Source organism: Ursus americanus, chromosome 12 (genome assembly GCF_024610735.1).
Source record: "Ursus americanus isolate L20-20 chromosome 12, mUrsAme1.1.p, whole genome shotgun sequence".
Classification (NCBI taxonomy): Eukaryota; Metazoa; Chordata; class Mammalia; order Carnivora; family Ursidae; genus Ursus; species Ursus americanus.
This window is the reverse complement of record NC_142138.1, coordinates 5,495,963-5,522,115: the sequence shown is the minus strand read 5'-3', so window position 1 is coordinate 5,522,115 and position 26,153 is coordinate 5,495,963. Positions and strand designations below refer to the sequence as shown.

The window sequence follows — 26,153 nt, the reverse complement described above, 5'->3', positions numbered from 1 at the left end:
AATAAAATCTTTAAAAAAAAAACATAAAGATGGAGTAAGGCAAACTCAGTAACTGACACGACTTATTTATTTATTTATTTGTGGGGGGGGGGGGACTCTCCTTAAAAACAAAGTGCTTTGCAAATGTTTGGATGATAAATATCCTGCTTAGTACAAGTAATTTCCCAAAAAGCCATAAAATCTCTATAAAGACTAGATTTCTGCTTCTCTGAGAGTTTTGATGATTTCATTAAAGTGAAATTAGTTAACATGGTTGAAGATAAAGGTTCAATTTGATGTTTGGGGAACAAAGGGAAAGCAAAGGGAAAGCCAAATTGGCTACCAAATTTTGGAGAGCTTTGGTTGGTAGAATAAGGAATTGTGTTTGTTTTAATAAATCATTCAAGGTTTTTGTTTGTTTTGTTGTTTTGGTAAAAAATACATAACATAGGGGCGCCTGGGTGGCGCAGTCGTTAAGCATCTGCCTTCGGCTCAGGGCGTGATCCCAGAGTTATGGGATCGAGCCCCACATCAGGCTTCTCCGCCAGGAGCCTGCTTCTTCCTCTCCCACTCCCCCTGCTTGTGTTCCCTCTCTCACTGGCTGTCTCTGTTAAATAAATAAATAAAATCTTTAAAAAAAAATACATAACATAAAATTTACCATCTTAATGATGTTCAAATGTACAGTTTGGTAATGTTACGTACACTTAACATTGTTGTAAAACAGATCTTCAGACCTTTTTCATCTTGTAAATCTGAAACTCTGTACCCATTAAAGAACAACTTCCCTTTCTCCTCCCCCTCAGCCCCGGGTAATCATCATTCTACTTTCTGTTTCTCTGCATTTGACTACTTTAGATATTTCGTGTAAGTGGAATCATACAATATCTGTCTTTTTATGAGTGCCTTATTTCACTTAGTGTAATGTCCTCCAAGTTCATCTGTGTTGTAGCACGTGACAGGATTTCCTTACTTTCTAAAACAATAACATTCCATTGTATGTATATGCCACATTTTGTTTATCCATTCATCCATTAGTGAACATTCGGGTTACTTCTGCCTGTTGGCTATTGTGAATAACGCTGCTGTGAATATGGGTGTGCAAGTATCTCTTTAAGACCCTGCTTTTGGTTCTTGGATATATACCCAGAAGTGGGATTGCTGGATCACAAGGTAGTTGTACTTTTAACTTTTTGAGGAACCTCCAGACTGTTTTCCATAGTAGATTCAGTCATTTTATAGTTCCACCAACAGTGCAAAGGGTTTTGCTTGCCAACACTTACTATTTTCTGCGATTTTTTGTAGTAGCAATTTTAACAGGTGTGAGGTGATAGCTCATTGTTTTTGATTCGCATTTTTCTCTCATGATGACTGATGTTGAGCGTTTGTTCATATACCTATTGGCCGTTTTATATCATCTTTGGAAAGAAATGTCCTTTGCCCATTTTAATTAATTAGGTTATTTGACTTTTTGTTGTTGAGTTGGAGTTCTTTATATATTTTAGATATTAACTCCTAATCAGATGCATAATTTGCAAATATTTCTTCTACTTAAGGTTTTTAAACAGGTACTTTTTCTCTGTGTATAAGATTTAATTCTTGGGACGCTTGGGTGGCTCAGTTGGTTAAGCATCTGCCTTCAGCTCAGGTCATGATCCCAGGGCCCTGGGATTGAGTCCCGCATGGGGCTCACTGCTCAGTGGGAGCCTGCTTCTCCCTTTGCTTGTTGCTCTGCCCCTGCTTGTGCTCGCTTTTTCTCTTGGTCAAATAAATAAATAAAATCTTAAAAAAAGAAAAGATTTAATTCTTCGTTATACCTGAAACTGATGTAACATTATGTGTCAACTATACTAAAAAAAAATTTTTTTTTAAGATTTAATTCTTGGTATTAAGTATACTAAATTTGGATACTAAAGGAAATTATACAACATAATTTCACTGAAGTTCTTTTGAGTTTAGGATAAATTCACAGGGGTCTTTACTGGTTTAAGTGCATTTTCATCTTAAGGAAGGGGTGGGGTGGACTGGGTGACTTGGAGAGCTGCTTCCTGATTTTAAGAACAGTGTGTCTTTGTGTCTGCGATACTAAATGCTGATTATAATAATCTCTATTTGTAAATTTTATTATTTGTTAAAATATTTGTGCATTATATTTTTGTTATTCTTCAGGATCTCGGACTTTTTTTTAACCTTTTTTTTTTTTTAAGGTATTATGTATTTATTTGAGAGAGAGAGAGAGCACGAGCAGGGGGGAGAGAGAGAGAAGCAGGCTCCTCACTGAGCAGGGAGCCCGATGCAGGGCTTGATCCCAGAATCCTAGGATCACAACCTGAGCTCAAGGCAGACACTTAACCCGCTGAGCCACCCAGGTGCTCTGATCTCAGACTTCTTAATCAAATTTTATTTGAGAAAAGGAAACTAAATATAGAATTATATCTTGCCTTAAGCATTTTTATTTTGAAATTTTAGGTTTACTGAAAAGTTAGAAAAATAATGGCTTTCACCCAGGTTTCCCTAATGTTAACACCGTATATAACCATAGTAAAATGATCAAAACCAGGAAATTAACATTGGTACAAAACTATACTAAACTGCAAATTCTAATTGTACCAGTTTTTCCAATAATGTGCTTTACTGTTCCAGGAACCAATATAGGATTTCACATTGATTTATTAATTATGTCTCATTAGTCCAGTCTGTGACAGATCCTCAATCTTTTCTTGCCTTTTCACTTTGACACTTTGATGAGTCAGTTATTTTGTAGAATGTCTCTTTTAATTTGGGTTTGTCTGATACTTTCTCATTATTAAATTGAAGCTTTGCATTTTTGACAAGATTGCCACAAAGAGGTGTTGTGGCCCTGCCCTCTCAGTGTATCCTATCAGTGGGTTACATGATGTCACATATGTTATTAACTTTGAATGCTCAGTTAAGGTGACGTCTGCTAGTTTTTATCACTATAAAGTTAAGAATTTTCCCTTTGTACTTAATAAATACCTTGAGGCAGATACTTTGAAACTGTAAATATTCTCTTCTTGAGCTTTCTCCCTCTGATTTTAGCATCCATCTATATAGATGTGCCTGTCACAATGATTGCCATAGTATTTGACTACTGATGATTTTGTATTTTCCTCATTCCTTCTACATTTGTAAATTAGATTTCTTCTGTAAGAAGAAGCTGTTTTCCTTCTTCTCTGCTTTTGTATTCATTTATTTGTGTCAGTGTAGACTCCTGGACATTTCTTTTATTCTACAAGTTATAATTCAAACTATTATTTATTTTATTTGCTTAAATTGTTCCAGTTTTGGTCTTTGGGAGCTCTTTTAGATTGGCTTCTGTTTCCTTTGGAAAAGGACTCATCCTTTTTCAAGTGTGTTCTTATTTTTTGGCACCACAAGATGTTCCAGGCTCATCTTGTGTTTTCCCTGCCCCAACACTGGAATCAACTACAGAAACCAGGAGCAATGGTATCAGAGAACGTATTTTAGAAGAAAGATCTGAGCAGTAGGTATATCATTGCTACTTTGTATGTGTGCTTCTAGGCCCTCTTAGGATACACATACTACATCCTTATTTATTTCTGCACATATCTATCTTTATCTGAAAAGCCTTGACTTCATACCAGTCCTCTGATTCCAATCCAACACATCTCTTTTTCTTATTTGTACCTTCTTTCCCCAACAGTTCACGTACACTATAGTTACTTATTTGTTCAATTCTAGTATACACATAAAGTAATTTCAGAATTGCTAAGAATTCTGAAATGGATTTTCTAGAGTATGTATATTTGTTTGTAATTCTTTTTATCTTTAACCTTACAATATCCAATGAAAATACCTTTTTCCATAGTTATTCAGGTAGGTTATTTTCTTTTGCATTTCCTTATGTGGTTCTGTTATTTGCTTGTAATACTGTTAGGTTGGTTTGTTACAGCTTGTATTCCACTTGAGGGCCGTTCCATATTCTGGTTGATTTTGGTTGTTCTTTAGGTATCTGAAACATTACTGTGATTTTAACAGACCAAATTAGATTTTTAAAAAAGGTATATACTCAAAGAAGTGTTGTTCCCTTCTCATTCCTGCCATCCTGTTCCCAAATCCCCCTTTTTCCTATCCCTTTTCCCACCCATCTCCTTTAGATAACCAATCTCTTTAGTTACTGGATTAACTTTCTTGTATTTCTTTTGCACAAATGAGCAAATGTGTCTGTATTTTCTTATAATGCTTCTTTCTATATGAAGTGTAGAAACGTAGCATGCATAGGTTTTTTTTTTTAACTTTTCTCTTTTCCCTTAACAGTATGTACTGGAAATTACTCCAAATCAGTCCTAGAGATCTTTCTTTATATGGCTATATAGTACTCCACTATGTGGTTGTGCCACAGTTTAATAAACACTCTCCTACTCGTGAGTATTTACACTGTTTCCAGGGGGTGCCTGGGTGGCTCAGTTGGTTAAGCATCTGCCTTCAGCTCAGGTCATGATCCCAGGGTCCCGGGTCCTGGGATTGAGCCCCGCTTCTCCCTCTCCTCCCCCCCTTGCTTGTGCACGCGTGCTCGCTCTCTCTCAAATACATAAATAAAATCTTTAAAAAAATAAAATAAAAAAATAGACTGTTTCCAGTATTTTTCAATTACAGGCATTGCTATAGTCATTATCTGGTACCATGTGTATTTTTGAATTGTTTCAGAAGTGGGATTTTTGCATCCAAAGTTAAGTGCATATGTAATTTTGTTAAGTGTTACCAAATTTCCCTGCAAGAGGTTGTACCAGTTTACCGTCTCAGCAGCAATGGATGAGATTACCTGTTTTCCCACAGCTGTGCAACAAAATATGTTGCCATATTTAACAAATTTTACCAGTTTAATAGGTGATAAATGGTATTGATGGTGTTTTAATTTTCATTTTAAAAATTATGAATGACTTGGATCACTTCTTCATGTTGAGAGTTATTGCCATATTTTTGTGAATTGTTAGTTTATGTCTCTCACCGTTTTTCTACTAGAGTTTTAGGTCCTTTGTTCTTATTTATTAGAGATGTTAGCTCTTTGTAATGTATGTCGTGATTATTTTCCAATTTGTCAGTTGTCTTTTGACTGTTTTTTTTGCTGTGTAAAAATTTTTTACTTCATGTGGTCAAATTTATTGATTTTTTTTCTTAGAATTATATCTTAACTAGTATTTTATAGATATTCATTTCAGCTAATATTTACTGAGCTTATCATATACCCAGTGGGTACTGGGTACTTCATATCAAGTTCAAATTAAGCAGTATGGGGGGCATGTGGGTGGCTCAAGTTGGTTAAACGTCTAACTCTTGATTTCAGCTCAGGTCTTGATCTCAGGGTTATGAGATCAAGCACCGTGTCAGTCTCCACACTGGGCGTGGAGCCTGCTTAAGATTCTCTCTCTGCCTCTGCCCCCCTCTCTAAAAAAAATATTAAGCAATATGGGAAAAATTGGAAATAAGCTGAGTTTTAAAGAAGAGATGTATGGTTAGAAAAATTATACCTATAAAATGAAATACTATGTTACAAAATTTGTTTTTAACAATATTTAGTGAAATGAGGGGCGCCTGGGTGGCACAGCGGTTAAGCGGCTGCCTTCAGCTCAGGGCATGATCCCGGCGTTCTGGGATCGAGCCCCACATCAGGCTCCTCTGCTATGAGCCTGCTTCTTCCTCTCCCACTCCCCCTGCCTGTGTTCCCTCTCTCGCTGGCTGTCTCTATCTCTATCAAATAAATAAATAAAATCTTTAAAAAAAAAAAAAAGAATATTTAGTGAAATGAAAAGATACTTATGATATATAATGTTAGGTTTTAAAAAGCAGCCTCCAAAACTACCTTTGGTATGGTATAGCTTTTCAGAGAAAATACTACCTGTAAGAAAAAAAGTACAGATGAAAGTACTCTAAAATGTTAATAGTGGTTTTCTCTAGGTATTAAACTATGAATGCAGGGCACCTAGGTGGCTCAGTTGGTTAAACGTCTGCCTTCAGCTCAGGTCATGATCTCAGGGTCCTGAGATCGAGCCCCAGGTCAGGCTCCCTGCTCAGTGGGGAGTTGTCTTCTCTCTCTCCCTCTGTCTTAACCCCGTTCTTGCTATCTCTCTCTCTCTCTCATGTAAATAAATAAAATCTTAAAAATTGAAACTATGAGTTTTATTTTTTTATATTTGATATAACTTTGAGCAGTTAACTAACCTCTGTGCCTCAATTTCCTTATCTGTGAAATAGGCATAATATGTAGTATCTGTCAAATCTATCTTATCTATCTGTCAAGTAGGCAGAATATGTAGTATCTGTGAGTTTTATTTTCTTCATATTTGGTATAACTTTGAACAGTTAGCTAACCTCTCTGTGCCTCAATTTCCTCATCTATCAAATAGGCATAATGTATAGTATCTATCTTACAGGTCTTTTTGGTAAGGATTTTGTAAGAGGATGCACTTGAAACAGTACCTGGCCTGTAATAAGCTTTCTGCTAGCTAATATTTATTATTACCTTTCTCTACAATAGCCACATTGTTGCTAAGAAGCGTTTTTTAATATTGCTTTCCATAGTAAATTTAAAAATATATATATACTAAATTTGAAAGTAATAAATGCTCATTGTATAAAATTTGAGAAATATGTTAAAGCATAAAGAAGGAAAGAAATCTGCCAAATATATAATGTGATTCTAAATGGCAGTTTATGAACTCTTATTTGACAGGGATCTTTTTTTTTTTTTAATTTTATTTATTCATTTGACAGAGAATGCGAGCGCAAGAGCACAAGCAAGGGAACCGGCATGCAGAGGGAGAGGGAGAAGCAGGCTCCCTGGCAGGGAGCCTGATGCGGGGCTCGATCCCAGGACCCTGGGATCATGACCTGAGCCAAAGGCAGACGCTTAACCAACTGAGCCACCCAGGCATCCCCTGCCAGGGATCTTAACTATATTTTAAAACTTAAAATAAACAAATAATGTATTTAAAATCTTTAAATACTTGCATCAAGTTCAGGAGAAATCAATAGGTTGTTTGCCAGCTTTCAAAAAAAGAAGTTGTCTGGGGGCGCCTGGGTGGCACAGCGGTTAAGCGTCTGCCTTCGGCTCAGGGCGTGATTCTGGCGTTGTGGGATCGAGCCCCACATCAGGCTCCTCCGCTATGAGCCTGCTTCTTCCTCTCTCACTCCCCCTGCTTGTGTTCCCTCTCTCGCTGGCTGTCTCTATCTCTGTCGAATAAATAAATAAAATCTTTAAAATAAAAAAAAAAAGTTGTCTGAATATAAATAACATGACTTAAAAAGGTGCTACGATCTGGTTTATGTGCAGCCTGTCAAGATGAGAGTTGAAAATACAAACCAGAATGCTGTTTGAGTCTTATCCCTTTATTTCAGAGTTACTGCACTTCAAATATATGTTAAAGGTATCTTGATAACGGACACATTATTTATATCCTTTCAAGCAGTTCTTCTCCCGTTGTGAGAAAAGATGCGCCTGTGTTCTTTCCGAATTCCATGCTGGCAGAGAATGTAAGCATGTGCTTACAGAGTGGACCAACAGAGGGTGCCAGTAACAACTCTGTAACATCAGGGGAACCAAAAATTGAGCAAGTAATGCAACCCTTGCCTCATCAACCATCAGATAATCAGAAAATATACCAGGATTTATTGGTAAGAAAATGTAATACATTTCATCTTTTCTGAGATGATTAGGGTAGGCTAGTTAAGCCTCTCCTGTCTTTAAACTGATTGGGACCTTGGTATAAAAAGATTTTCCCCAAATTAATGATACATAATTTATTTCTTTTAGCTTTTCATGATTATGATAACCCTAAATTCAGTAATTTTTTATAAGCATGCCAGTCATCAGATACTTAGATAGCCAGGGGAAAATCTTAAAAAAACAAAAACAAAAAAACAAAGTAAAGTTAGTACCAGAAAAAATAAGGAACAGTTTGCAGAAAGTTTGAAAATTGGAAAGTAGGAGAATATTTATGGTAATATTTGTTGCATTATGTAAACAGATTTTTATTGACTACTTTGCTTAGTCTAAGAAGGTGAATTGAGTAAAAAGGGGCGCCTGGGAGGCTCAGTCCATTAAGCATCCAACTCTTGGTTTGGGCTCTGCACTCAGCCGGGAGTCTGCTTGAGGATTCTCTCCCTCTGCCTCCTCCCTTACCCACCCCCTCCATTGCACTGTCTCTCTAAAATAAATAAATCTTTAAAAAAAAGATGAACTAAGTAAAGTGAGTAATATAAAGATAAATATGATAGTCACTGCTCTTAAGAACCTAGGAGAAAATAGCGCATGGATACCAGTAGCAAACAATGATAGGATAGGCTGAGAAGTACTGAAAGCAAAGGCAGCATGGAATAAAAAGAGATAATTCTGGTTGGATGAAATAGTCATCTAGTCATCTTGGAAAAATTAGAATATAAACTAAGACTTGAAGGTTGAATGACCCTGGCTGTCACTTCCATCCAAACTGTAGACTTTGGAACATTTGATTTCTCCATACTTCCTAGCGCCCTAAGTATTCATCAGTGAACACGTACTTGCTCTTTGCCTGCTGGGTCCTATACTGCTGCTCGCAGCTGTGTGCTCAGGGAATGAAATGTGCTCTAATGGCAGGAAGGCAGAGGTAGTATCCCAGGTCATTCTCATTCAGAGGGAGAAAAGAGAGGAGTCAAATTCTGAAAGTAACATAAAGATCTAATTTATAACTCTGAGACATTACCATTTTTCAAATGAAAGCATGATTTAAAACTTTGGTTTATAGTTACTATAAACCCTTGAAAACATTTGAGGTACTATTCAAATGATTTTATAGCTGTTAGTTTTAAAATGAACAAGTTCTGAACATTCTAAATTTCCTCTAGGGTCTGATGAAATCATTCATTGAATGGGCTTCCTTTATAAAAACCCCATAATATAAAAAAAACTTCCAAATATACTTGATTCTTTGTAGAATTTGGCTAGATATTATTTTGCTTTTCTCTGGCCTTACTTATGCGCTATTTACATTTTTTGTTTCCTTAGATTGTTAATAGTGGTTTTTCAAATAAATCTTTTTTCTTTTCGTTAGAGTCAAGTGAACCACCTACTGAATAACTCCTCCAAAGAAACTGAGCAGCCATCTACCAAAGCAGTAATTATCAGCCACGAATGCACCAGAACACAAAATGTTTACCATACAAAGAAAAAAAAACATGATTCAGGTCTGGCAGACAAAGATTGTGTTCTTAATGCAACCCTTAAACAACTAAGAAGCCTTGGAGTAAAAATCGATTCTCCCACTAAAGTGAATAAAAATGCACATAAAGTGGATCACGCCAGGTAACTTTCAAAGTTGTTATTTATTTATTTATTTTCAAATTTTTATTTAAATTCTAGTTAATTAACCTACTGTGCAATATTGGTTTCTAGAGTAGAATTCAGTGATTATCATTTATAAACAATACCTAGTGCTCATCATAACAAATGCCCTCCTTAATACCCATCACCCACTTAGTCCATCTCACACCCACCTCCCTCCATCAACCCTGTTTCTTCTCTATCTTTAAGTTTCTTATGGTTTGTTTCCCTCTTTTTTTCTTTCCCCCCCCATGTTTGTTCATTTTGTTCCTTAAGTTCCACATATGAATGAAATCATATGGTCTTTGTCTTTCTCTGACTTAATTCACTTAGCATAATATATCCTAGCTCCATCCACATAGTCGCAAATGGCAAGATTTCATTCTTTTTGATGGCTAAGTACTGTTCCATTTTATACATATACCACATCGTCTTTATCCATTCATCGGTCAGTGGACCTTTGTGCTCTCTCCATAGCTTGGCTCTCGTTGGCCTTCGACTCTGTATTTTTGTATCTGTTAGGTAAATACCTAGTAGTGCAGTTACTGGATCGTAGAGTAGTTCTGTTTTTAACATTTTGAGGAACCTCCATTCTGTTCTCAGAGTGGCTGCACCAGTTGTCTACACCGGTTTGCATTCCCACCAACAGTATACCTGTTGTTTCTTGTGTTGTTAATTTTAGCCATTCTGACCGGTTTGATTTGTAGTTCCCTGATGATCAGTATTGTTTAGCATCTTTTCATGTGTCTTTAGCCTTCAGGATGTCTTTTCTTGGAACAGTGTCTGTTCATGTCTTCTGCCCATTTCTTAAGTGGGTCATTTGTTTTTTGGGTGTTGAGTTTGATAATTTCTTTGTAGATTTTGGATGCTAACCCTTTATCAGATATGTCATTGCAAATATCTTCTCCCACTCTGTAGGCTGCCTTTTAGTTTTGTTGATCGTTTCCTTTGCTGTGCAGAAGCTTTTTATCTTGATGAAGTCCCATTAGTTCATTTTTGCTTTTGTTTCCATTGCTTGTGGTGTCGTGTCTAGTAAGAAGTTGCTGTGGCCAAGGTCAAAGAGGTTGCTGCCTGTGTTCTCCTCTAGGATTTTGATGGTTTCCTGGCTCACATTTAGGTCTTTCATCCATCTTGAATTTATTTTTTGTGTATGATGTAGGAAAGCAGTCCAGTTTCATTCTTCTGCAAGCTGCTATCCAGTTTCCCAGCACCACTCATTGAAGAGACTGTCTTTTTCCTACTGGATAGTCTTTCCTGCTTTGTCAAAGATTAGTTGCATCATATAGTTGTGTAAAATTTGTTTTAAAAGATGAAAAGACTTTAGAGGACACCTGGTTGTCTCAGTCAATTAAGCATCTGTCTTTGGCTCAAGTCATGATCTCGGGGTCCTGGGATTGAGTCCTGCATTGGGCTCCTTGCTCAGCAGGGAGCCTGCTTCTCCCTCTGCCTATTGCTCCCCCTGCTTGTGCGTGCTGTCTTTCTCACTCTCCCTGATAAATATATTTTTTTTAAAGATGAAAAAATTTTAGCTGTATTGCAGCAATCTCATGAGAAAAGGTATAAGCTTGCCACTCAATTCAGGTGATTCATCATTTATTCAGGGCCTACTATGTGTGTGATGACTAAGAGACCATCTCTACCCTATAGTAGGAGAGTGGTTTTTACATACATAAGAGATACTGCGGGATGTCCTGGGTGAAGATGCCAACAAAATGCGCTGGGAGTCTCGGAGAAAGAAATGAATTCTTACTCATTTCTGGTGTCTGGAAGGTCTTCCTGGAGGTGACAGGGTCTTTGTCAGCTACTGGATATTCAGTTAGGCAGTTGTGCCATCTAAAAGGCAAAAACATTCCTTTCCTTAGGAATGTGTTTTGAACAGTAGAGTCCTACAAAGCTTACTTATTGCTTACCAGTTACAATTGGCCATGTTCTTCTGTTCAGATTCCTCTTCATCAAGAGACGACTTAGCACAGACTTGTTTTTAAAATCTGAAAATTATATTAAGATTAGCATGTCTTCTGTTAATTGTTTTTATTGTTTTCTAGTTGCAAAAGTAACATGGTCTCATGATTTAAGAAAGTATTAAATAACACACAAGAATATCAGGTAAAATGTAAAAGCTCCAACTCCCCAAATTCCTCAGTCTGGACCCTCCTCCCAAGGTTACTTCTCTTAACTGTTTCTTTTGTATTCTGTAGACATATTCCATGCATGTTCAAGTGCGTATGGGTGTGAAGAGTATTGCAATTTGTTTTTGTTTTCTCTTGTTTTGTTTGCTTAAAATTATGTCTTAGATACTTTTCTTTATAGGTATATGCAGTTCTTTTGCATGCATTTAAACAGCTGCGTAATGTTCTGTTGTACCCACGGTCCTATAAGATAGTGAACCTGTCCTCTGTTAATGGACTTTTAGGCTGAATCTCTTATTTCTTATCTCGGATGATGCTAAGTAAACGTCATTCTACAGGAACTTGTACAAGTATATTTGTTGGATAAATTCTTACAAGTAGGCAGAATCAAATGATATGTGCATTTAAAGTTTTGGTAGTTGCTGCCATTGCCCACCAAAATAGTTGTTCCAATTTACATTCCTACCAACAGCGTAAGAGAATAAGGCTAGCATTTTTGAAGATTTTATCTCCATACTGTGCGATAGAGGCTACATAATGTATGTTGGAATATACAAATCACCCTGCTATCTGTGTGGAACACTGCGTATTTTGGGGGGCAGTTTTTAAGTAATTATTTCTTCAGAGTGGTTACCCAGTTTTAGTGTCTTCACAGTGACACATTGGAAATAATAAATTTTCAGTATATAATGAACTTGATTGGTTTTTTAGATGCTTTAGAATGAAATGGGAAGTCAAGCCTTTTTGATTGATCAGTGTGGGGTAGTCATTGTTTTAATCAGGATTATTCTTTATTTAAATAATAATTTACATTATAAATTTATACTACAAAAAGTATACATGCTCAGGGTTGGTGTTTTAGAAAATGAAGAAAATGTCATTTGGACTTATAACATCTGAAAAAAATTAGCTTTTTAAGAATCAGTTGCAGTTTTACTATATATACAATTTTTAAAATTTTTCTTTAAGTATTTTAATATTGTGATCTATACCCATTTTTAAAATTTGCTTACGTGAGTTGAAAAACTCATAGATATACGTTCATAGAGATAGGATTTTAACTTCATATAAGATGATTTTCTCAAGGAAGTGAAAGCCAATATGAAAAAAATTGTTTTCAGTTCAAAGTGATATGTTAAATTAAGTATTTCCATAGAGGAATAAGCTGACAAAAACCTAACAGTAACAAAAAATTTTTAAGTTTTATTATATGGTATAAGTTGTTCTATAAAATATTGTTTGTAGAGCTTTGGAAATAGAGTTTGCTATTTATTTTGTTTTCATAGTCAAGGTAATACAAACTTACTATGTAAAATGTAGAAAAAACCATATTCACACCAAATTCATTTATTATTAAAACTTTACTTTTTTTTCCTTTTATTGTTTTTCTAAAATTATTTTATTTTATTTTTAGATTTTATTTTTATTTATTAGAGAGAGCGAGTGAGCATGAGCCGGGGGAGGGGCAGAGGGAGAAGTGGACTCCGCACTGAGCAGGGAGCCTGATGAGGGGCTCAATCCCAGGACTCCAGGATCGTGACCTGAGCCAAAGTCAGATGCTTAACTGTTCCTTTGCTGTGCAAAATGTTCTTATCTTAATAAGGTCCCAATAGTTCATTTTTGCCTTTGTTTCCCTTGCCTTTAGACATGTTAGACATGTCTAACAAGACGTTTCTGTGGGTGAGGTTTAAGAGGTTGCTGCCTGTGTTCTCTAGGATTTTGATGGATTCCTATCTCACATTTAGGTCTTTCATCCATTTTGAGTCTATTTTTGTGTATGGTTTAAGGGAATGGTCCAGTTTCATTTTTTTGCATGTGGCTGTGCAATTTTCCCAACACCAATTGTTGAAGAGATTGTCTTTTTTCCACTGGATGTTCTTTCCTGGTTTATCAAGAATTAGTTGACCACAGAGATGAGGGTCCATTTCTGGGTTCTCTGTTCTGTTCCATTGATCTATGTGTCTGTTTTTGTGCCAGTACCATAGCATCTTGATGATGACAGCTTTGTAATAGAGCTTGAAGTCCAGAATTGTGGTGCCACCGGTTTTGGTTTTCTTTTTAAACATTTCTTTGGCTATCCAGCGGGGTCTTTTCTGGTTCCATACAAATTTTAGGATTATTTGTTCCAACTCTCTGAAAAAAGTTGATGGTATTTTGATAGGGATTGCCTTGAATATGTAGATTGCTCTGGGTAGCATAGACATTTTAACAACATTTGTTCTTCCAATCCATGAGCATGGAACATTTTTCCAATTTCATTGTGTCTTACTCAGTTTCTTTCCTGAGTGTTCTGTAGTTTTCTGAGTACAGATCCTTTGCCCCTTTGGTTAGGTTTATTCCTATGATTTTGGGCAATTGTAAATGGGATCAACTCCTTAATTTCTCTTTCTTCTGTCTCATGGTTAGCATATAGAAATGCAACTGATTTCTGTACATTGATTTTATATCCTGCCACTTTGCTGAATTCCTATATGAGTTCTGGCAATTTTGTGGTGGAGTCTTGGGTTTTCTCCATAGAGTATCATGTCATCTGCAAGGAGTGAGAGTTTGACTACTTCTTTGCTGGTTCAGATGCCTTTTATTTCTTTTTGTTGTCTGCTGAGGCTAGGACTTCTAGTACTATGTTGAACAGCAGTGGTGATAGTGGACATCCCTGCCGTGTTCCTAATCTTAGGGGGAAAGCTCTATTTTGCCCCATTAAGAATGATATTCGCTGTGGGCTTTTCATAGATGGATTTTATGATATTAAGGTATGTTCCCACTATCCCTACATTGTGAAGAGTTTTAATCAAGAAAGGATGCTGTACTTTGTCGAATGCTTTTTGTGCATCTATTGAAAGGATCATATGGTTCTTGTCCTTTCTTTTACTTATGTTATGTATCACATTGATTTGCAGATGTTGAACCACCCTTGCAGTCCAGGAATAAATCCCACTTGGTCGTGAATAAGCCTTTTAATGTACTGTTGGATCCTATTTTTTGGTGTATTTTGGTGAGACTTTTTGCATCCATGCTCATCAGGGATATTGGTCTGTAATTCTCCTTTTTGGTAGGGTCCATGTCTGGTTTTGGAATCAAGGTAATGCTGGCCTCATAGAAAGAGTTGGAAGTGTTCCTTCCATTTCTATTTTTTGAAAGAGCTTCAAAAGAATAGGTATTAATTCTTCTTTAAATGTTTGGTAGTATTCCCCTGGGAAGCCTTATCCGGCCCTGGTCTCTTGTTTGTTGGGAGATTTTTGATTACTGCTTCAGTTTCCTTGCTGGTTCTGGGTCTGTTCAGGTTTTCTATTTCTTCCTGTTTCAGTTTTGGGAGTTTATACATCTCTAGGAATGCATCCATTTCTTCCAGATGGCCTAATTTGTTGGCATATAGTTGCTCACAATATTTTCTTATAATTGTTTGTATTTCTTTGGATGTTGGTTGTGATCTCTCCTCTTTCATTCATGATTTTATTTATTTGGGTCCTTTCTCTCTCTCCCTCTCTCTCTCTCTCGCTCTCTTTTTTTTTTTTTTTTGGTAAGTCTGGCCAGGGGTTTATCAATCTTATTGATTCTTTCAAAGAACCATCCCCTAGTTTCTTTCCTTGATCTGTTCTACTGTTCTTTTGGTTTCTGTTTCATTAATTTCTTTTTTTTTTTTTTAAGATTTTATTTATTTATTCGACAGAGACAGAGACAGCCAGCGAGAGAGGGAACACAAGCAGGGGGAGTGGGAGAGGAAGAAGCAGGCTCATAGCAGAGGAGCCTGATGTGGGGCTCGATCCCATAACGCCGGGATCACGCCCTGAGCCGAAGGCAGACGCTTAACCGCTGTGCCACCCAGGCGCCCCTGTTTCATTGATTTCTACTCTAATCTTTATTAATTCTCTTCTCCTGCTGGGTTTGGCCTTTATTTGCTGTTCTTTCTCCAGCTCCTTTAGGTGTAAGGTTATGTTGTGTATTTGAGACCTTTCTTGTTTCTTGAGAAAAGCTTGTATTGTTACGTATTTCCCTCCTAAGACCACCTTTGCTGCATCCCAGCGGTTTTGAACAATTGTGTTTTCATTTTCATTTGTTTCCATGACTTTTTATTTTATTTATTTTTTGTTTTTAAAGATTTTATTTATTTGTTTGACAGAGAGAGACACAGGCAGTGAGAGAGGGATCCACAAGCAGGGGGAGTGGGAGAGGAAGAAGCAGGCTCCCAGTGGGCAGGGAACCCGATGTAGGGCTCTTTCCCAGCAACCTGGGATCACGCCCTGGGCCAAAGGCAGATGCTTAACGACCGAGCCACCCAGGTGCCCCTGTTTCCATGACTTTTTAAAAAATTCTTCTTTAATTTCCTGGTTGACCCATTCATTCTTTAGTAGGATGCTTTAGGCTCTTTAGCCTTTAGTATTTGAGTTCTTTCCAAATTTCCTGTTGTGATTGAGTGCCAGATTCAAAGCACTATGACCTGAAAATATGCAGGGAATGATCCCAGTCTTTTGGTACTGGTTGAGACCTGATTTGCGACCCAGTATGTCATTTATTCTGGAGAATGTTCCATGTGCACTCGAGAAGAATGTGTATTCTGTTGCTTTAGGATGCAATGCTCTGAATATATCTGTGAAGTCCATCTGGTCCAGTTTGTCATTCAAAGCCCTTGTTTCCTTGTTGATCTTCTGCTTAGATGATCTGTCCATTGCTGTGAGTGGGGTGTTAAAGTCCCCTACTATTTATTATTGTATTATTATCAATGTGTTTCTTTAATTTTGTTATTAATTGGTTTATATAATTGGCTGCTCCCATGTTAGGGGCATAAATATTTACAATTATTAGATCTTCCTGCTGGATAGACCCTTTAATTAGGATATAATGTCCTTCCTCATCTCTTATTACAGTCTTTGGTTTAAGATCTAATTTGTCTGATATAAGGATAGCTACCCCAGCTTTCTTTGGATATTCATTAACATGATAAATAGTTTTCTACCCCCTCACTTTCAATCTGGAGATGTCTTTGGGTCTAAAATGAGTCTCTTGCAAACAGTATATGGATGGGTCTTGCTTTTTTATCCAATCCGATACCCTGTGTCTTTTGATTGGGACCTGTAGCCCATTTATATTTACAGTAACTATTGAAAGATATGAATTTAGTGCCATTGTATTACCTGTAAAGTCCCTGTTTCTGTCTATATTGTCTCTGTTCCTTTCTGGCCTATGTTACTTTTGGGTGCTCTCTTCGCTTAAAGGATCCCTTTTAATATTTCTTGCAGGGCTGGTTTAGTGATCACACATTCTTTTAGTTTCTGTTTGTCCTGGAAGCTTTTTATCTCTCCTTCTATTTTGAATGACAGCCTTGCTGGATAAAGTATTTTTGGCTGCATATTTTTCTCATTTAATACTCTGAATATATCATGGCAGTCCTTTCTAGCCTGCCAGGTCTCTGTGGATAGGTCTACTGCCAGTCTAACGTTTCTACCCTTGTAGGTTACAGAACTCTTGTCCTGAGCTGCTTTCAGGATTTTCTCTTTGTCTCTGAGATTAGCAAGTTTCACTATTATATGTCAAGGTGTTAACCTATTTTTACTGATTTTGAGGAGGCTTGTCTCTGCCTTCTGGTCTTGAATGCCTGTTTCCTTCCCCCGACTAGGGATGTTCTCTGCATTTATAATATGCTCCAATATACCTTCTGCCCTTCTCCCTTTCCTTTTCTGGGATCCCAATTATTCTAATTTGTTTCAGTTTGTGGTACCACTTATCACTCAAATTCTCCCCTCATGATCCAGTCATTGTTTATCTCTCTTTTTCTCAGCTTCTTTATTCTCCATCATTTTGTCTTCTGTATCACTAATTTTCTCTTCTGCCTCATTTATCCTAGCAGTTAGAGCCTCCATTTTTTATTACATCTCATTAATAGCCTTTTTTATTTTGACTTGATTAGATTTTAGTTCTTTTATTTCTCCAGAATAGGCTTCTCTAGTGTCTTCTGTGCTTTTTACAAGCCCAGCTAGTATCTTTATAATCATTATTCTGAACTCTAGTTCCGACATCTTACTTATATTTGTGCTGATTACGTCCCTGGCAGTCAGTACTGCCTCTTGTTCTCTTTTTCGACGTGAGTTTTGCATCTTGTCATTCTGTCCAGAGAATAATAGATGAGCAAGAGAACAAAATACTAAAATGGCAACAATGACCAGAGAACTATACACTAAACAAATCAGAAGAGACCTGAATCTGGAAAAAAAATTTAAAAAACAAAGAAACAAAAAGAGAATATAATCAGACAGGTGAACAGAACAGAGCAATACACTGGATCCTGAGTGTATTTTGGTCTGTTCGTTAGAAGAAACTACATCACAAAATTATAAGAAAAGAAAAACTTATATATATATATATATATATATATATATATATATATATATATATATATATATGCACACACAAAAATAAAATTAAATACAATGAAAGGATAGACTGTAACTATAAAGATGAAAATTTAAAAAGACTTTTAACAAGAAAAAAGATGAAAAAAAAGAATGAGACAGGTGAGGAGAACCAAGCAATACACTACATTCTGGGTCTGGTCAAATTTGGTCTGTTAGAAGAAACAATTTTGCATCCCAAAATTGTAAAGAAAGAAAACCTTACATATATACAAAAATTAAGTACCATGAAAGGATAGAATGTAAGTGTAAAAATGAAAATTAAAAAATTTTTTAAAAAGAGTTGATAAAAGAAGAAATTGGTTGAAAAAGGAAAGAAAAAAATGAAAATTGAAAGACTAAAGATTCGTGGGGGAAAAACCATGAATCCTACATACTGTTTGCCCTAGCACTGGAGTTTTGCAGTTCTTTGTGATGGTAAACTTGGTCTTAGCTGACGTCTTGCCGATCCGGCGGAGGGGCCTGTTGCACTGATGCTCAGAAGTCTGCCCCGGCGGAGCTGCACTGCCCTTGCCAGGGGCCCGGCTGAGTAAGCTGCTCGGCTCTACGTGGTTTTTGTTCCCTGAAAGCTTTCCGCACAGCTGCACAGGATGAGAATGAAAATGGCGGCCTCCCCGTCTCCGGCCCTGGGGCCGAAAGCCCAGGGCCCCACTCCACAGAATGATTTGATGGCTGTCTAGCTGAATTCCTGGGACCAGATGAAACTAAGGTCTCCTACTCCTCTGCCATTTTGGACTATCTCCTGTGCAGTATTTTTCATTTAATCCTTAACAGTAATCTGTGTGGTGGACAGTATTACTCCTGTTTTATAGATAAGGAAATTAAGTATCAGTTTGCTCAAGGCCCCATACCTGTGATTTTAAACCTACTCTTCCCTAACTGCAAAGTCCATAGTTGGTTTTTGTTTTGTTTTGTTACTGTTTTGCTCTATTGCTTACTGCTTACTTAATTTTTTGGTGGGGTCTCATGGTGGTACATAGTCTGTTGCTTTGTGTTTTGACCATGCTGTGTCTACCAAACCCCACCCCCCCGTTTTTTTTGGCTTTACATTGGGAAGTAATGTTTCCAAGTTGTAACCCTTTCTAAGCATCATCTTTAATGGGGATATAATAATCCATTAAGTGGAACATAGCATTTGTTTACCTAACCCTTGCCCTCTTGTTGGAACTGAAAAGAACTTGGGAAGTTAGTTTCAATTTCTTGCTTAAATCACTTCTTTATTTTATTTTATTTTAAGATTTTCATTTTTAAGTAATCTGGACACCCAACTTGGAACTCGAACTTAGAACACTGAGATCAAGAGTCACATGCTCTACTGACTGAGCCAGCCAGGTGCCCCAGTTTCTTAGTTTTTTGTTTTTTTTTTTAAGTGGGCTCCATGCCTAGCTTGAGCTCACAACCCTGAGCTGAGATCAAGAGTCAGACACTTAACCGACTGAGCCAGTCTGGCGCCCCAGTTTCTTACTATTTTAAATGCTGCTGTGATGAACGTCTTCTTGCAGTTTGCATTTTTTTGGTTTTAGGATTATTTCCTTAGAGTCTCAGAAATGGGAAGACTAAGTCAAAAAGGTAAGAAAATGTTAAAGCTGTTGCTGCATTGCTTTCTGAAAGAGTAAGTTTTAAGAGTCTTACCAGCTATATGTCTTACTATTTCACTCATTTTACTTTAATAAATACATATTGAACTTCTATTTCGAGCCAGCTCTGAGAGACATCATGGCAAACACAATAACCTGTTGAAGACATCTTTGCCCTCACAGAGCTCAGAGTGTGGTGGAGAAGACACACAGATAGTCAACTATAATATATTCTGTCGCCTCCTATGAAAAGGACAGATACAGTTTGTTTTAGAAGCACACAGGAGAGGTAGAACATTAGCAGTAGTTTTGTACCGTATTATAATTACCCCATATTAAAATTGCCCTTTTTAAGATTTGGGGGGGGGCGAGGGGGAGGGAGAGGAACAAGCAGACTCTACGCTGAGTGTGGATCCTGATGCAGGGATCAATCTTATGACCCTGAGATCGTGACCTGAACCAAAACCAAGAGCCAGATGCCCAACTGCCCCACCCAGGTGCCTAAAATTGCCCTTTTAAAAGATGTTTACTAATTTAGACCAAAAATATCTTAAGCTATTCTTATTTATATTCTATCAAATATTTATAGGTTCTACATATTATTATAATTAAAAATGAAACTGGGGCTGGTACAGTTGGGTAAGCATCTGACTCTTGGTTTCGGCTCAGGGTCATGAGATCGAGCTCTCCATTGGGCACCATTTCAGTGTGGAGTCTGCTTGAGACTCTTTCCCTCTCCCTCTCCCCCCCCAATCAATCAGTCAATAAACAAACCTTTAAAAAAGGTTTGCGCCTGGGTGGCGCAGTCGTTAAGCGGCTGACTTCGGCTCAGGTCGTGATCCCGGCGTTCCGGGATCGAGTCCCACATCGGGCTCCTCTGCTGGGAGCCTGCTTCTTCCTCTCCCACTCCCCTGCTGTGTTCCCTCTCTCGCTGGCTGTCTCTCTGACGCATAAATAAATAAAATCTTTAAAAATATAAATAAATAAATAAATAAATAAATAAATAAATAAATAAATAAATAAATAAATAAATAAATAAAAAAGAAAAAAGAAAGGTTTAAAAATGAAACTACACTAAAACTGTTTCTAACACATAGAAGTCAGATTTTGTCTGTCATTAATCTTAGAAATATAAGACCATCTAAAACTTACCTAATTAATTTACATTGTTTCACAGTTTGTCTCAAACTTATTTTTTTAGTATAATCTATCACTCTCTACCAACTTCCAGTTTACCTAGCATTGGTATTTGCAAGGTTCCTTGCTGTTACTTTTATCTGGAATACTCTTTTTCAACTTTCTGCCTGCCAGATCCTCTTACCTATCCTTCAAAGCTGAACTCAGATGGCACCTCCTTTGTCAAGGTTTCCTGGACCCCTCACCAGAATATCAATGTTTTTTTACTCAGAATACCTTGTTTCTAATAGATTATAGCATGTTCTTGTGATAGTCTTTCCAGCAACATCGTGAATTTTATCTATCTGAGTCCTCTTTTCTTCTACCACACTTGGTGGACCTCCCATGAGTCATTTGCCAAATTAGTGAAATCCCACCTATTTGGGTCATCACTGAAGCTTACAGTGAATGCTTTATTTTTAGCACCTCTGTAGTTTTTATTGTCAATATTTATACTCTTTTGTTATCTTTTAACACATATGAATATAATATAACTGGTATACTTAAAGTTCATAAGTCAGTTGTTTAGAATTTAAGGTACATTGTCCTGTAGAAACAGTGTTATAAATTAGTTTAGTATTCCAGGAAAGTACTGTATAATTCTTATAACCCACACTGTTCCTCCCAGTTCTCTAAACCACCTATTCTTTGTCATTGTACCTATGTGAAAACTTATTTCCTGTTCCAGTTCTGGACTTCAGGAGCATATCCTCCCACCAGATGAGTAGCTGAGACAAGGGAAGGAAGATTTCGTTTCTTTTCTTTTTTAAGATTTTATTTATTTGAGAGAGCGCATGCATACACGAGCGGCGGTGGGGTGGGGAGGGGTAAGCAGACTCCCCGCTGAGTTGAAGCCATCTTTGTCTTCAGATGCAGGGCTCGATCCCAGGACCTGGGATCATGACCTGAGCTGAAGGCAGACGCTTAACCAACTGAGCCACCCAGGTGCCCCAAAGAATTCCTTTCTGCTTTCCTGTTCCAGAACACTACAGAGATTAGGCAGCAGAGCAATGAAAAAAGGTCTTAGACAACCCTAGAAATTGTAGGGAAGATGGAGATTGTGGTTTTGGTGTCTGGCAACAGCCTCTATAGACATATTTCCAGTTCCTTTCAAATTCAAAACAGATCTTCAGGGGCGCCTGGGTGGCACAGCGGTTGAGGGTCTGCCTCCGGCTCAGGGCGTGATCCCGGCGTTATGGGATCGAGCCCCACATCAGGCTCCTCCGCTAGGAGCCTGCTTCTTCCTCTCCCACTCCCCCTGCTTGTGTTCCCTCTCTCACTGGCTGTCTCTGTCCTGTCAAATAAAAAAAAAAAAAAACAGATCTTCAGCAGTCTCTTTAGTTGCTTCCTTCCTTCCTTCTTATTAGTTAAAAACCCTATGTAGGATAAGTAGGAGGTGACTAATTGGGATTCGAACAGGACAATAAAGTCAAGGTTGGTTTTCATCTTTAAGTAAGTTAGAATGATTTTTGAGCTTCCCTTAATTGTCAGCCTGTGACTCTCATATACAAACATAAATGGGTTCTCATCATCCTTTCGTGACTGCCTATATACTGAGATTCTACTACGGCATATCTGTGCTCAAGGCTGTTAGGATTTGATTAGTGGGATGGCCTCCTTTTGCTTCTCATCTTTAATTACCCCGGTGTTATATGCATTGGTTCTGAGTATTACTGATTTGTTTTGTTTTCAAAGTAATGTTGTTTCCCCTAACCCCAAATTGAAATTAGCGAGCTGTGTTACACAATGAAACGTAAAAAACCTTCTAAACTGATATTGACTGGTTTATGGATTTATATAGATTCTTTAGCTATTCTATAAAAGAAAATCTAATTCAAATTAGACCTTCTTTTTCTAAATATTTACTATTTTGAACTAGAAGTTTTTGTTCAAATTATTTACATTAATATTATCTGTAGCGATATTATACCTATATATATTTTAATGTGTACACAGGTCTTCTGATTTAATATGCAAATTGCTTATCATTTTGAAGAAATAGGCAAAGAAAGTAGAAAAAGATTTTATATTCAGAAGATAATGAATATTTCATCATAGAATAGTGTCTAGGGGCATCTGCGTGGCTCAGTTGGTTAAGCGTCTGCCTTTGGCTCAGGTGATGATCTCAGGGTCCTGGGATTGAGCCTCACGTCGGGCTCCCCGGCTTCTCCCTGTCCCTCTGCCCTCCGCCCCCAGCTTGTGCTGTCTTGCTGGCTTTCTCTCAAATAAATAAAATCTTTGAAAAAAAAGAATAATGTCTAGATAAATTGGTATCTCTTCCATCATATTAAGACAGTCTCCAAAGCAGTAAGTACCAAGAAGTTTAAGGAAAAATTACAAGGTGGTTTTAAAGACCAACATCACTGAGCACACTGCGCCGTTGCTTCGTGATGACGTCACTGGTTTCAGGAATATCAATGGTTGGAAATAGCTTCTTCAAAATTTCGGGTGCTTCTCAGAATGAAAATACCTGGTCATTATTTGGGTTTTACGGGGGGTAGGGATGCAGACAGTGGCTGGCATATGTAAAACAGCTTCATTGGGTGATATGGAAAGTCTATGTATAACATAGTTTTTGACCAGAATATAATGTTTACCACAACAAATGCTACACAAAAGATTCTAATTTTTAGGGAACAGAAAAACTGATAGCAAAGTAAAAGGTGCGGAATGGAGTATAAACAGTGGTTGTGGAGCCCCAGAGAGTAAGGCAGACCTGGTCTCAGCTTTTCAATTCCTAGCTGTTCCGGTTAGGGAAAGCAGTTAAAAATCTCTATTCCTTAGTTTTTTTAACTGTAAAATCAAGATAATAGTACTAATTTCTTTTATTCATTTAGTAAATATTTAATAGAGTGCCTACTGTGTACCAGGCACTGTTCCAGCCACCGAGGATATTGACGGGGTGGGGGGTGTTAAAAATCCCTGCCCTCATGGGGTTTTGTGAAGGAGTTAGATGATAAATAAGAAATGCGAGTTAAATATATGGACTGCCAGCAGATGATACAAATGTGAAGTGTTGGAGAGCGGAGCATGAGGTCAGAATATTTAGCTCTGAGAGAGGTGTCTGTGAGGATTAAATGACATATTGAATGTTTAGCAGAGTGCCTGGCATATATAAAAGGCATCAATAAAAATTAGCAGCTATTATTATATTTATTTTTTATTTTTATTTTTTAATGATTTTTTATTATATTATGTTAGTCACCATACAGTACATCCCCGGTTTCCGATGTAAGGTATTATTATATTTATGATAGTAAGGAAAAAGGCAAGTCAGTTGGTTAATATTAATGAGATAACACCAATCAAAAGGGAGTTGAAAATTCTATCTACTGAAAGAAAATTAGTGTATACAGAGACACACGCACTAGTCCATATCCAGAGACTGGTTGATGTTTTTCACTCATTACAAACGCAGTCTCTTCAACTGTGAACAATTTAATATTCTGAGCTACTCACCAAAGCTTGTGAATGTTACATCATCAGATGTTTTTTGTGTTTGATTTTATTTTTGTTTTATTTTACCAGAATTGAATGGCTTTTACATTTTGGGGTGTTGTATTTGTTCTTGAAACCATGACTGATGCCTACATTTAGGAAAACTAGTTTGTGTTCCACTCTCAGTCTCTGAATCATAGACTACCTTCTAGTTTGTCATATTTATCTCTGGAATGTATCTGGATCGTTAAGACTTAGATGTTTGAGCACTCAGCTAAAAAAACACCACAAAGCTTAAAGCTGAAGACCTTTTGTTACTTTCATAGAGTGGAATACATTTAGAATAACTCGATTTTGGTGCTCAAACTAAGATAAATGATGGCCTACTCCTTTGTGTCTTTCAGTGTGTTGGCATGCATCAGCCCTGAAGCAGTGATTTCTGGATTAAACTACATGTCATTTGCTAACGTTGGCATGAGTGGCTTAAGCCCCAGCGGTGTGGATTTGAGCATGGAGGCAAACGCTATAGCTCTGAAGTATTTAAATGAAAACCAGCTGTCACAACTCTCTCTCACTCGATCAAATCAAAATACCTGTGACTCATCCTTCAGCCTTCTACATATTAATACAGACAGAAGCACAGTGGGGCTTAGTTTAATTTCACCAAACAACATGTCATTTGCAACTAAAAAATACATGAAGAGATACGGCCTCATACAAAGCAGTGACAACAGTGAAGATGAAGGGGAGCCTGCAAGCGGTACAGGTAGCAAGGGTGAGCATTTATCGACTCAAAACCTTACATCCGCACCTGAACAGCTGGACCGTCAGAAAGAGCCTTCTCGGAATGCCTGTGAAGTAATTCGTCGTTACAGCTGTGAATCCGTGAGCACCCGCACAGATGCGCCAGTGTTGAGAAATATTACAAATGAAGTTGTCCAGCCGAAAGCAGTGCAGCCACTGAATGAAAATCCAGCTTTCTTATTGAAAAACCTTAAACCAAGTCCTGCAATGAACCTCCGAACGGGAAAAGCAGAGTTTACCCAACATCCTGAGAAAGAAAATGAAAGGGACACTGCAATTCTTCCTGAAGGGTTGAAACCTGAAACTTTAAAGCAAACGAATAGTATGAATTCAGTAGGCACCTTCTTAGACGTAAAGCGGCTCAGACAGTTGCCAAAATTGTTTTAAACCTTAAACTCACCACCCTCCTGCTCTGAGGATGGGGTGTCTCTTGAGGAGACTTAGGGAAGCCAGAGCCTTTGGTAGTCTGGAAGGTGCCTAAGCATTCTAAGGGCTCGTCGGGTTCTCGGCAGCAGCTGATTGCAAAGAGCTGAACAGGTGCGCTGCTGGGCTGTGAATGGTGCGCTGGTGGGGGGGGGGGGGTGAAGTGCTCTGTTCAAGTAGAGCGAGCTGCTCGGCAGCCCTGCAGCCTTTTTAAACAAATCCTGAGATCAGTTATTTCGACAAATTTAGGTAAACCGGTACCGTCCAGCTCTGAATCCGAACTGCTCTTTTATACTGTAAATTGTGAAAAGTTAACTCCATTTTCCTAGCATCTCACGTCTCCATCTACCCAGTATCACTTGAAATAACATAAAATAAACTTATCATGACCCTGACTAAATTAGCTGAATCAACCCTTATTGAATTTAAGGGGAAAGTTTTATTTTTAAAAATAACTTTAAGATCTTTTATACAGTGAGTGTATATGTTCTCTTAAGATACGTATTTGTTAAATTCTGTGGAAGTAAAGCTTTTGCAGTCTGGTGTGATAGCACTAGCTATCACAAAATAAGAAAATTATTGAGTACGAGTGTGCTTTGTAAACTTTGAGTGTTTCAAGTGTTTTAATATTTTTTAATAGAACTTAATAAAAATGTCTAGATTTACTGTCTTCCTCTATAGCACATCCTTCTCCCCTTGTTTTAAAAAAAACTTTTGAGGGCGCCTGGGTAGCGCAGTCGTTAAAGCATCTGCCTTCGGCTCGGGGCGTGATCTGGCGTTCCGGGATCGAGCCCCACATCGGCTCCTCCGCTGGGAGCCTGCTTCTTCCTCTCCCACTCCCCCTGCTGTGTTCCCTCTCCCGCTGGCTGTCTCTCTGTCACATAGA

General features: G+C 37.7%; 1 protein-coding gene across 3 annotated transcripts in view; it reads left to right on the top strand.

Annotated features, from left to right (window-relative positions):
• STIL (STIL centriolar assembly protein) overlaps positions 1–25,933 on the top strand; it is a 70,253-nt gene extending 44,320 nt beyond the window's left edge. For 2 of the 3 annotated variants that reach the window (XM_045799607.2, XM_045799605.2), the window contains exons 15-17: positions 7,425–7,632; positions 9,048–9,298; positions 24,445–25,933. In XM_045799607.2, coding sequence (XP_045655563.2) covers positions 7,425–7,632; positions 9,048–9,298; positions 24,445–25,231 — 1,246 coding nt within the window. In that variant the 3' untranslated portion in view covers positions 25,232–25,933. The remainder of the gene's footprint in view (positions 1–7,424; positions 7,633–9,047; positions 9,299–24,444) is intronic. The other variant, XM_045799606.2, reaches the window with a different exon arrangement.
• Positions 25,934–26,153: the final 220 nt, after the last annotated feature.